Source organism: Volvox carteri (assembly GCF_000143455.1).
Source record: "Volvox carteri f. nagariensis unplaced genomic scaffold VOLCAscaffold_53, whole genome shotgun sequence".
NCBI lineage: Eukaryota > Viridiplantae > Chlorophyta > Chlorophyceae > Chlamydomonadales > Volvocaceae > Volvox > Volvox carteri.
This window is the reverse complement of record NW_003307596.1, coordinates 803,343-814,500: the sequence shown is the minus strand read 5'-3', so window position 1 is coordinate 814,500 and position 11,158 is coordinate 803,343. Positions and strand designations below refer to the sequence as shown.

Here is an 11,158-nt window from a genome sequence, read left to right as displayed (position 1 = left end):
TTGGGGACCCGCGGGTATAGTTGTGTAATGTGCGTAGGGTCGTCAGCCGTGATGGGTTAAAAAGGGGCAAAAGTATGTGCCTGAAAGGTGGATATTTTGGAACGCCCTTATCATAATTAGTGTGAAGACATTAACGGCAGGCATTTGGCCTCATTTGGTTGCTTGCGTACTCCGTACTGCTTCTACCTGCGAGACACGAAAGTAGCAAGAGCATGGCTTCCGATTCGTCTTTAAGAGTTGCACACCGTTGCACTTCTTCCTAGAAAATTTCTGCAACCACAGGAGTTTTTTCAGCAACAGCAGGTTGTCTCGGAACTTTCCATATTTAACGACCGGCGCTGAAGTCCTGTCTTGTTCCCTTGTTAATCACCTAACTAGCAGCATAGGACCTTCGATGGGTACCAAGAGTAATAAAGGTATGCGCAAGGTATCGATCTCGTCTAAAGGGCTGAGTGGTATTGGATTCCCCCCACCAGCAGTTGCTTCTGTTCCGCTAGCATTGTTAACGCACTGTCTAGCATTTGGGACTACCGAACTACTGGCTTTCAGCGACACCTGTAACTTACCGAGAGCAACGGCACTTATGCCGAAACGTATCCACTTCACCTGTCATGCAGTAAGATTTATCTGTAACAAGCTGGATTACGCTTCAGCTTAGCTAACAAGCTTTGTCTGAATTCCGGCCCCCTTTAAATGTCTCCGGCCCTCTTCCCTTTCTTATGTTTCCTCGCGCACCAGATCAAGTTACTCGTGGGACGACGGCATCTGCGGTGCGCAAGGTCTTGGGAGATCGCGAACAGTTCGAGGCACTGAAGGGCGAGAAGGTAAGTGTCCGTACAGGAAGAAGACCCGTTCGCCGCCGGAAATGGAGAAAATTCAGGCGCACTCCGGCAAATCGCACAGATATGTTACTTCCCCGCTGTTCCCCATGCCCCAACATGTCTTGATGTCTGGCCTTGTCCCGGCCGCGTACTAACAGCTCGTAATCGTTCGACATCTCAAAGCCGCATCCATCACGCGTAACGCCCTCTCTCCGTTGGGCTTTTTAGGCTGACGCATCTTCCGTCCCCTCTCACCCTTGTCCTCGTGTCCCACAGCGGGCCGCCGTGCAGGCCCGCAAGGCCCCTCGCCGACAGAAGTCCATCGCCTCCGACTTCCCGCTGGGCACCACCGGTCTCTACCTGACCTTAATTGGCTTCATCGCTTTCATCTCAGCTGCGCTCTACTGGGTTGTTGTTCTTTCATATCCCAACAGTAATTAGTTTTTCGGCGCGGGAAGTTCACACACCCCGAGGAGAGAGGGAACGCTGGCCTGAAACACAACGCTCTCTACAGTCACACTCTCTGCAGACATCTCCCGGCAGGGCGGCGGCGTTGGACCTTTTTGGGGCATCAAGTGCATAATACGGTGTTCCTTGTCTTAGGGGCGGCAGCAGCTGCAGTTGTCCAGCCACAGTAGAGAGCGTCGCTGCTCGCAGTTAGGGAGCCGCCCACGGCCGCAACGACGCATCCAGTCAGGAAGGCGTATCCCTTCTAAATTGATCGTAAAGCCTATATAAACAATTGTAGTGAACTTGCACTACCGCATCTGTCAGCGCCTTCCTCCCACGTGGTGCGTGTGTTACAAGCCGACATCACCTATATAATTGTGCGTGTTTATCAGCGCCGCCATGAAGCTTCTGGCGGAGGGCTTTGCCAAGGGCACGGAGGGCCACGTGAAGCTCCTACCAGAGGAAGGTGAGCGGCGGATGGGTGGTACGAGGAGGGCCGGCGTTGTGAAAGCGCCGTCGACCCAGATGGGACTGGGTACTTCGTAAAGAATTATCAACGGACCAGACCGGAAAGTTAGGGGCATGGGAATGCTGCTGGGTTCGGTTTCCCCGTCGTTGCGGTTGCGTGTGGCACTCTCCGTCCTCGTTTCACCGACAGGTTGTCACCATACGGTCCCCGAAACACACACCCCTTCCCGCAGCTGAAGATATGTGGCACGTGTACAACCTGGCCCGTGAAGGCGACCATATCACTGCCACCACCTTTCGTAAGGTCCAGGTGCGCACTTGCACAGTCTAACTCAGCTGTAGTGTTGTCATGTAGTGGTGGCTGCCTTCGTTGCCTCATCTTGTCTGTCCCGCTGTCCCCCTAAATGTGGGTTCCCTCACTGCTCTGTTCGTTCACACCATCAATAACGCTATTCCTTCTTAAAATATCATCCACACTTTTAATACCGCGCTTCCTCGCAACCAAAATTTTTCGCAAGGTGGACAAGGGGACGGGCGCAGATACGGAGCGCCTGAAGCTGAAGCTCACGTTGGAGGTGGAGGGCATCGAATTCGACGCCGAGGGTGGGTGTAAGGGCGGATACGCTGAGCCTACCCTCGCAAAGTCTCCCGTTGTGAGGGACATTACGTTACCACGTCATCACCCAAGCTTAATTCCCCCTCCTCCGTGTCCGTGTCTTCCTCTCGAACGTTGGCAGTTGATTTTGTGCTTTTTTGCATCACCATCGTATCATTTCTCACCTTTCTTACCTGTCCTCAGTTTCCTGGATTATAATTTCCCCCATACCCATCAGGTGGCGTAATCCGCGTTAAGGGCCGCAACCTGACAGAAAGCGAGCACATCAAGCTGGGCGCATACCATTCCCTGGAGCTGGAACTGGGCCGCGCATTCACGCTGTACAAGGTACGCGTACGCGAGCGTCTGAAAGTCAATGGAGGTCGAGACGGCACCAGCATCACCGCGACGTTGGCGGCGCTGATGAGCGTTGGGGATATCACTGATGTTGTGGGGAAGGGGCGCTTGGAAAAGTCGCAGAAAGGAAAGTGCCGGGCCTCGACTGGTGTCCGCATGCGCTGCTGGCGCAGAGAGGAACGCAAACGAACGTCTGGGATTAAGGGCTACACTGCGCTTCGGAAGCTTGCAAGGGTTGGCTCTATGGCGAGGATCATGTAAATATAGTTGTAGAGAGTAGTGTTGTGGGTCCATGTTGCGGATTGTGTGCACCGAATAACTGGGGTTTGTTGGGCATCAGTGCCTCGGAGTGCTGCTGCCACCTCTCTCCCCCCCATACTTCGCTACGAACAGTGCATTGAGCTTCGGCATATATTCGGTACTTGGGGAATACATGTGCTGGTGATCCTTTCAGCTCGGGGTCCGCTGTCACTGTTGACATGATCTGCATTCATTTGGTGTTGTTGGCCGTTACGGACGTATTTGATCGAACTCGTTTTGTACGCCACCTCGTGAATGCAGGCCGCATGGGACGCGCTGGATATTGAGCGTGTACGACAGGTGAGTGCGGACTGCGAAGTTCTAGGTTGCGTGCGTGGCTGGCTGCACGTAGCAGAGCTAAACACGCGCTGCGATGGAATCGCTTTTTTGTTCTACTTTTCCAAGCCGAACACGTGGTCGGATGAGTCTCGGTACAGCCGCTTTGTACTAAGCGGTGTCGGTATTCATCCACCCGCGAAATCGGCAAGAACAAGCTGCGCACGAGGCGGTTGGATTGCAACGGTGCTTAACTCTGCAACATGTGTGCCATTTCGGACCATCCCGTCGTGCTCATTTCCAATCGTCAATGATATTCAGAGTTCAGGCTGTTGTTACCGTTTCTACGCGCTTACATTTTGCTCTTGCCTGAACCGCTACGTTGCAACCCGCTTGCGCATCTTAATTCGTGCAATTCTTCCTGGGCAGGCAACGGACGTCGCGTTGTCAGCGGACCTGGCGGCGGTGCTGATCACGGTGAGGTGGCGGTGCGGTGGTAAGAGAGCCAGAGACCTTACGGGAGGGGGAATTGAGGGCAGATAGCCGGGCCCGGAAGGAGGAGGCAAGAGATCTCCGAAGTACAGGGGGCAGATCCGTGCGCGCTGGCTGTGCTACGTGGCATGGAGCGCGGGAACAAGAAGCAATTGCTAGGGACGGAGCAATGTCAGAAGCGCACGGGGATTCGAGCATTCGTGTCATCCAGCAGCGGCTCGCCTCCTTGTGCCCGTGCATGAGCTTGCTGTGAAGTCGCAGCGTTGGCTGGACGCACTCGCTTAGCCCAGGACCTGTTGTTAGCGCTGAAGGCGACCGCTGATTTTCACGTTGACCCGGTCCATCAATCTTCGGCGCACAGGAGGGTCTGGCAAATGTCTGTCTGGTGGGCGGCAGCACGACCCTGGTTCGAGCCCGTGTGGAAGCTAACCTGCCCCGCAAGCGCGGCGCAGCGGCCATGGGTTACGACAAGGTAAGCCGCCGCCGTCCTCGCATCTCCGCTTTCCATTTCCTACATTCACAGTCGGCAGTGGACTCCCTTGGAATTTTGCATGTAATTCCCCCCTAGGTTCCTGTCCCGTGGTTACGACGGCGTCAACTCAAGGATACTGTCAACATAGTTTGTGTGTGTGTGTGGGGGGGGGGTGTTGTTCGTAAGACTGCGGCATGCCTTATTCAGGAAATTGGCACGTATCAAATGTCACGGGGTTCTAGCAAATGCTTATGCGAATTCGGCCAATCGAATGGCATGGCAAACAAGAAGCTAATACACACACGTGCGCGCACACGGTCGTACATACACGCACACATACACACAAGCAGATCGACGCGCATTCGAAACAGAGGAGCTATGCTTGGCTGTCGGCCGACAGTGCTGAGTTGGCTTTCTGGCACTCTTTCCTGGAGAGTTTGCTTTATTGCTACAGCTGTTCGACCCACTCACCAGGCGTGGAACCGCTTCCTGGAGCACGTCTTCAACGCTGTGGTTCGGCACGTGGACTTCTCAATCGTCAAGTGCCTGGTCATAGCAGGTACTGAAAACTGGGTGGGTCAATGCGGGGAGGGCGTGAAAACTGGTCCTCTCCTGCGCTGCCCTAAGTGCCTGGTGTCCGCCACCTGCTAGAGGTCTCCTCTCGCATGGAACCTGAGACCGCCAACACTTCCTAGGCTCCTTGTGGCTTTTTGCTGTTGGAGCCTCCTACGTAGGCGCTGCGTTGGCACCGTAGGTAATCCCGTCCACTCCTTCATGGACTCGAGGTTTGTATGCGGCTCTCTCTCTCGGCACTCACCTGGCCTCTGCTTGCAATTACCTATCCTCTGTTGTGGGGGGTCTGTCGCGCGGGTCGCATCCGCCAGGTCCCGGATTCGCCAAAGAGCAGTTCAAGGAGTATATGGATCTGGAGGCGGTGCGCAAGGACGTCAGGTACGTTGGACGGATGGATGGCAGGGGTCGTTAAAAAGGGGGAGGGTGATGCCGTCAGTCCGTACCTCATTGTCAGGGTGGTGCTGGTGGCCGGTACTGCTGCAGGCGAGTTGCTGTCTGCTTCTAGTACTTGTTGCTGACCGCTGGGCTTGTTTTTGACGTTTGTTTGGTTGCTGTAGTTGTTGTTGCCTGCGGAGCGCTGGTTGCCACATTCTGGGCTGGCATGTAGCGCTAAGATGCACGGTTGCATCGGTGGTATAAGCAAGCAACCTATGTTGTCTCATAACCCGGCCGTGCGCAAACGACTCCTCCCAGTCGGCTATCGCTGTACTGAAGCGGGTCTTGCAATGCTAGCCTGCAGCGTCACAACTTCTCTTGGTAAACGCCGACACATGTCTTTACCATCACCACTCCATCTACCATCACCACTCCATGGTTTGCTTGCCGGTCTCCACATCACCCGTGGTATCCACATCGTTTTTGCACTGCTTATTTGTCCGGCTTTTCGCTGTCCCGGCTGGCAGGCCGCTGGTTGAGAACAAGGACAAGGTGGTGCTGGCACCCGCGTCGTCGGCCTACAAGCATAGTTTGAAGGTCGGTGCGGTTTGTGGGACTTGATTCAGAGACCAGAGTTACCGACGCACCAAAGAGCCCTCTGCGTACAAACGGAAGGTTTTCTGAGAGTAACGATAGAAAACCGAGGTTTTCGGTGAACTCAGAAGAGTTGGTTGTGTGTGTTGGTACGGCAGGTAATGCCAGTTAAGGAGGTCGCTCTGGTGTGCTAGGGTGTTTTGGGGGCTTCGTAGCTACAAGTTACAAGTTACAAGTTACAAGTGCCGCACGAGTGCGGGGGGGTCCGTCAAAGCCGGGAGGCCATGGACTATATATATTGAAAGTTGATTACACCGTACGACTGACGGCGGTTTGGGTCCTGCCAACTAGACCCCTCCTCATCCAGTCACCCAACATCCGTAGAGACAGATCAGCCATCACCACCATCTCAGCATGCGAAACTTAGTCCATCAACTAGACCTCATCTCCACACCTCAGCAGCGTTAGTAAACCTAGACCTCCCGAACAATGTCGGGGGTCTGACCAGGAATCGAACCCGGAACCTTCATATACACAAAGGCGCCACCAGACCAGACCAGCTACATGAGGTCGCCGCTGTGAGGCGTTAAGTGCCCAGGCCTAGTGGATGGCCTCGCGGTAGCTGGAGCCTCCACCCGGCCTATACCTACCGAAAGAACACATATTTCAATCGGTTATTACTTCCCATGCATGGCATTGCTGTGTGTCTTGCAACCCATTCCCCCATCCACCCCGCTGCCCATCCATCCAGGAGGTGTTGTCATGTCCGGGCATCGCTGCCCGCATTAAGGACACCAAAGCTGCACGGGAGGTGGCCGCACTGCAGGTGGGCTTCCAACAGAGCGAGACCTGCCTGGAAACTATCTTCGCTCACCAGCTGATTCACCATAACCAACCACTACAACCACAACCATACCTCCCGTGCCGGGTGCCACGGCATCCATCATCACATCCACCATCATCCCCATAGCCATCCATACATCATTCGCACAAGAGCCATTGTCCTCAACATCATGCTTAGGTTAGGCACTTCTGGTAAGGCACGGATCATTGCCCCCGGGAGATTTGGGGATCGAGACCTTTCAGGGTCGAAAATCCTTCCGATGGTGGAGGGTAAAGCGGCCCTAGTCAACGGACGGTGGTGACCTGGGATAAAGTGATCTTGCGAGCTGACCAGGAGTGGGGTTAAGCCGCCTTCAATCCGGCAGATTCCGTTGGATGCCGGTGGTGGGTGCGGAACCTGAGCGATCCACTGAGAAGTTGACTAGGGTGACTGGATGAGGGTGCCCCGAAATACCGGGAAAGGCAGGGTTTCGCCGGGTAGCGGCCACGGGTGAAGATATGTCCCCCTATTCCACACATCATGCTACTGTCATCATCGCCACCGGGATTGTTCCGCTCATCGTGTCCACTTTCAACCGGGGGGACTGGGTCAGCTGCCAGAAGTTTCCAGACACGCCTGGGCAGGAAAGAATTGTTCGATTTACCTGAGGGTTTGGACACTTGTGTGATACCGGAATTACGGTGCTGTAGTTGCCTCGTGCACGGCGGCATCGGATGTGGCGGCGCAGGTGGGAGGTAGCCGCCGGCGGCCTCCGCCAGCGCGACGTGGCGATGTTTGGCGCTTGTAGAGCTGCGTTAAGCGCAACTAGCTTTCTAAGCACTTCTTACATCACCTATGTTTGTTGCCATCACATAGTTTTGTGCGCCCTTTCCGATGTGTCTTTGCCCATGATATGTACCTTGCTTCGCCAGGACTTTTATGACCTGCTTGCCGCGGACTCCTCCCGCGCTTTCTACGGCCCCGGTCATGTGTTCGCCGCCGCCGAGCTCGGTGGGTACCGTGTCGGGCTTCAGAGTATTATTCAGTTGCGGTGTTGCTAGAAGCAATGTCACGAGGCGCGCAGCGGCCGGATGCTGGGAATGCATGGACCGGGGACCTGTATGCACAATTTCACTTAGGATATGTGGAGTCGGACTTAGGTTGGAGTTTGGGTTTGCAGTTACCCTGACAGGACTTAAGCAAAATAGCAATCATCGTATCGTACTGCTGCTGCGCATTATTGCGGAAAGGTCTAGCACTTTCGCAGCTATGCATCCGTTCCGAAAGCCTGTCCCGGCCCTCCTTTCTGTCCCGCCTCCAGGTGCCATCCAGGTGCTGCTCATCAGCGACTCACTCTTCCGCATCGACCACATCGAGAAGCGCCGGCGATATGCGGAACTGGTGGAGGGAGTGCGGGAGGCGGGTGGCGAGGCGCTGGTGGGTTGCAAAAAACATTGTGCGTGCTTATATTACGTGAGGCCGGCGCGCCTGTGCGTGTATGTGTATGCGTCCGTGTTTACGCATGCCTATGTGGTTAATTTACCCGTTACAACATCAGATACCACTTTCCCACTCTGTTGCTGTTATTGGTGTTTCTGTTGGTGCTGCAAACCCCTTCCCGCTACCTTCGCTGCAGATCTTCTCCGCGATGCACGTGTCAGGCGAGCAGCTCACGCAGTTGTCAGGTATCGCCGCCATTCTGCGCTTTCCCTTACCCGAGCTCGAGGACATGGAGATTTCTGCGGAGGGCTTGGTGTAGAGGAGGGGTTCTCGCGAATGACCCGTGGGCCACCAGCGCGCAATGCTGAACAGGAGTAAGGCGGGGCAGAGGACAGGACAATGTCGGGACAGGGTCGCAGCAGGTCCGGCTCCGGGCCCACGCGTGGTTTGTCCCTTCGGTTTGTCCATGCGGCGATGACAAAGCACATTTGACTGGGACCCGGCTCAGCCGGCGCTGTTGGCCGATCTTCGCTGGTTACACGGCCGGGGTACGGTGGCCATGTGTGGAGGCGTACCTGTGTACAAACTGCGGTGCTTCGCTGCGGGATTTGGTTGGGACGTTGCTTGCGGTTGGGGCCACGAGTCCTGAGAGTGTTGTGTTCATCTATGGACCCATTCAATGCAATGTTCGGAGGTTGAAATTGCTTCGTCAAGGACTGATTCCGGGCAGCCCTCGAAGAGACAGGTGGCTGATGGTTGGTCTGTGCGCGTGATGGTGGTGGGGCTGCGTGGTGACAGTGTAAGGGCTGAAAAGGGGGATGGACGGAAGAGGTTGGGCCATGGTCCGGCAACTGAGGCAATGCAGTCTAAAGGTTTTCCAATGTCAGTGATGCAGTGAAACTATGCAATTTTCGTTTAGCGTGTGACGGTTCTATGATGTTTCTTGGTTATGGTAAGAAAGCTATAATAAAAACGTTTAGGTGTCGAGCTCCGGGACGTTTTCACGTAATTCTCTGATACCGTTTTTGTGCTTCGACTCCGATACTTAGGGCCGGAGCACAAGCCGCGTACGTTTCCGTGCTGATATTTTAAGCAGCCTCGCAAAAACGTGATGCATGTACGAGCGGCCCTGTGAAAGTCGCGTGCGTGCGGTGATTTGGCTAGATTGGCTGCTGTGAGGACCGGCCAGCGGGTTGCCCAAGTGCTCCCTGAAACGCCCTGGCGTTTCACGCGGGCGCGTCCGCATGTCTTTTGGCATGCAGAAGTCCACAGAACAATTGATTGTTTAAAAGCAAGAAATGCGAAGACAAATAAAAAATACTAAAGACAAAAAGACGAAAAAGACAAAGACCAACATAAAGGACAGCTCGCGGTTCTTTGTGAATAAGGCACACAGTGTTGTGTGGGAGGCGTTCCTTGGGGTGCTGCACTTGACCAGTAAAAAATCACATTCTGCTCCAGCGATGGTGAAGTCGTTTAATATGTTCAGCCGCACCCTATTCGCTCCGTAAAGACTGGCCAGAAATTACCTGTGACCTGAGGCACCAGTGAATATTTGGGACCAGTGTTCGACTGGCCTCACACTTGATGATCGAAACTTGATCATGTATGGGCTAACGCTCCGACTCCCCTCAGGCAAGCCTGGTATGTACGCTCACGAAGATTAGCTTCGAGAGGCAAACGACAAAGATGTAGGCTCTCACCGCGGTATAAATCACACATGGGAGAGAGACAGGATAAGGGGCATAAAGGACCACCCACCTAAGGGGGCCTTTACGCCTTCGACCCTCAAACCCTATTATGCACCAACTCATGCCGTTAGCGCAACCAGTTCACGATGCCACAACTAAGAATCATCAATCGTTCTCAACTGTCACACAACGAGATCGCGTGAACACGACCTAACAGTTGTGGGTAGTTGGCTGTTGGATGTTATGATTAAAAATTATGTCGCTGATGGATATAATGTTGTGACAGGCAGATCTGGTCGCTTCATTGAACCAGCAGATGTAGACAGGGCACTTTTTATGTATGGTTAGGCACTTTCCATTACATTCCATTACGGTCAAGCAAGTTGTTTGTCCCGGCTGGTAAGTAGCCTATCGGTGGGGTGACCCACCAGTAGGGTAAACAGCCTACAAGGCCTAAGCAAACCCGCGAACAGCCTACAAGGCGTGTGGAAACCCGCGAACTGCCTGCAAGGCGTCGGAAAATCCGCGAACTGCCTACAATCCCTCCCGCTCTCCTTCCCTCCATACATACATACATCCCTTCATATGTCCCCCCTTTCCATTCTTCCATTCCTCCATTCATCACTCCCCCCGTCCTACTCCCTCCCTCCCTCCATCCCCTCATCCATACACACCTCCCTCCGTACATTCTTCCCTCCACCCTATGGCATAAGAGAGTTGGTAACCGACCGGTTGGCTTTTAAACCAACCGCTTGCTTCAGTAGGGTAACCGACATTTCGAGATAAAGACCCTGTAACCGACTTGTAACCTTACCGGTCGGTTACCTTTCCGACTGGTAACCTTTAAACCTCCAGTTACTGGGTCGTTAGCTCGTTATGTCGGTTACCCTACCGGCCAGGTACTGAAGCGACCAGTTACCGACCAGTTTGGACGGGTAGTTCACACGTGACCCTTCCACAGCGTAGCTTGAGCTGTTGCCTTGCTAGGGACCAATGGCATACTACAAATGTAACATTTCATTGTGCGTGCATTCCTGTTAAGCACGACTTGCAATATCTGGTATCGCAAACAGCTCCTGGCACGGCGCCACCCTGGCGGCCCGTGGAGCAACGATAGTGGCGGTGCTTTAGGCAGCAGGCGCAGCAAAGGGGTTTCGGTGACAGCAGGACACGGGTGGTGTGAATGGAGGATGTGGATGCTGGTGTGTTGCACGGTGTGTTGTGCTACATCTACACGGGATGTGCGGGTCTGGATCTGGACCTTAATCTGGATCCGCATCAGCAGCAGGGACAGCAGCAACGAACCACCACAGCAGGGCAGGCCCCAGCAGCGAGCAGCAGGGAACCCGGGGAAATACTGTGGAAATAATGTGGGCGGTGCAGCGCGGCTTTGGTGTTGCTAATGGGGCTGAAGGAGGTCAGTTGGCATCA

The 11,158-nt window shown here is 54.4% G+C and overlaps 1 protein-coding gene across 1 annotated transcript; it reads left to right on the top strand.

Moving 5' to 3' along the window:
* Positions 1-242: 242 nt before the first annotated feature.
* On the top strand, positions 243-9,142 carry dom34 (meiotic cell division protein pelota). The gene is made up of 16 exons (XM_002955650.1): positions 243-416; positions 739-824; positions 1,098-1,737; positions 1,973-2,049; positions 2,258-2,342; positions 2,573-2,682; positions 3,253-3,291; positions 3,697-3,744; positions 4,121-4,231; positions 4,706-4,790; positions 5,116-5,182; positions 5,707-5,776; positions 6,525-6,599; positions 7,529-7,607; positions 7,918-8,033; positions 8,233-9,142. Exons 3-16 carry the CDS (start codon positions 1,671-1,673, stop codon positions 8,353-8,355), a joined length of 1,152 nt encoding a protein of 383 aa, XP_002955696.1. The 5' UTR covers positions 243-416; positions 739-824; positions 1,098-1,670; the 3' UTR covers positions 8,356-9,142.
* The last annotated feature ends 2,016 nt before the right edge of the window (positions 9,143-11,158 follow it).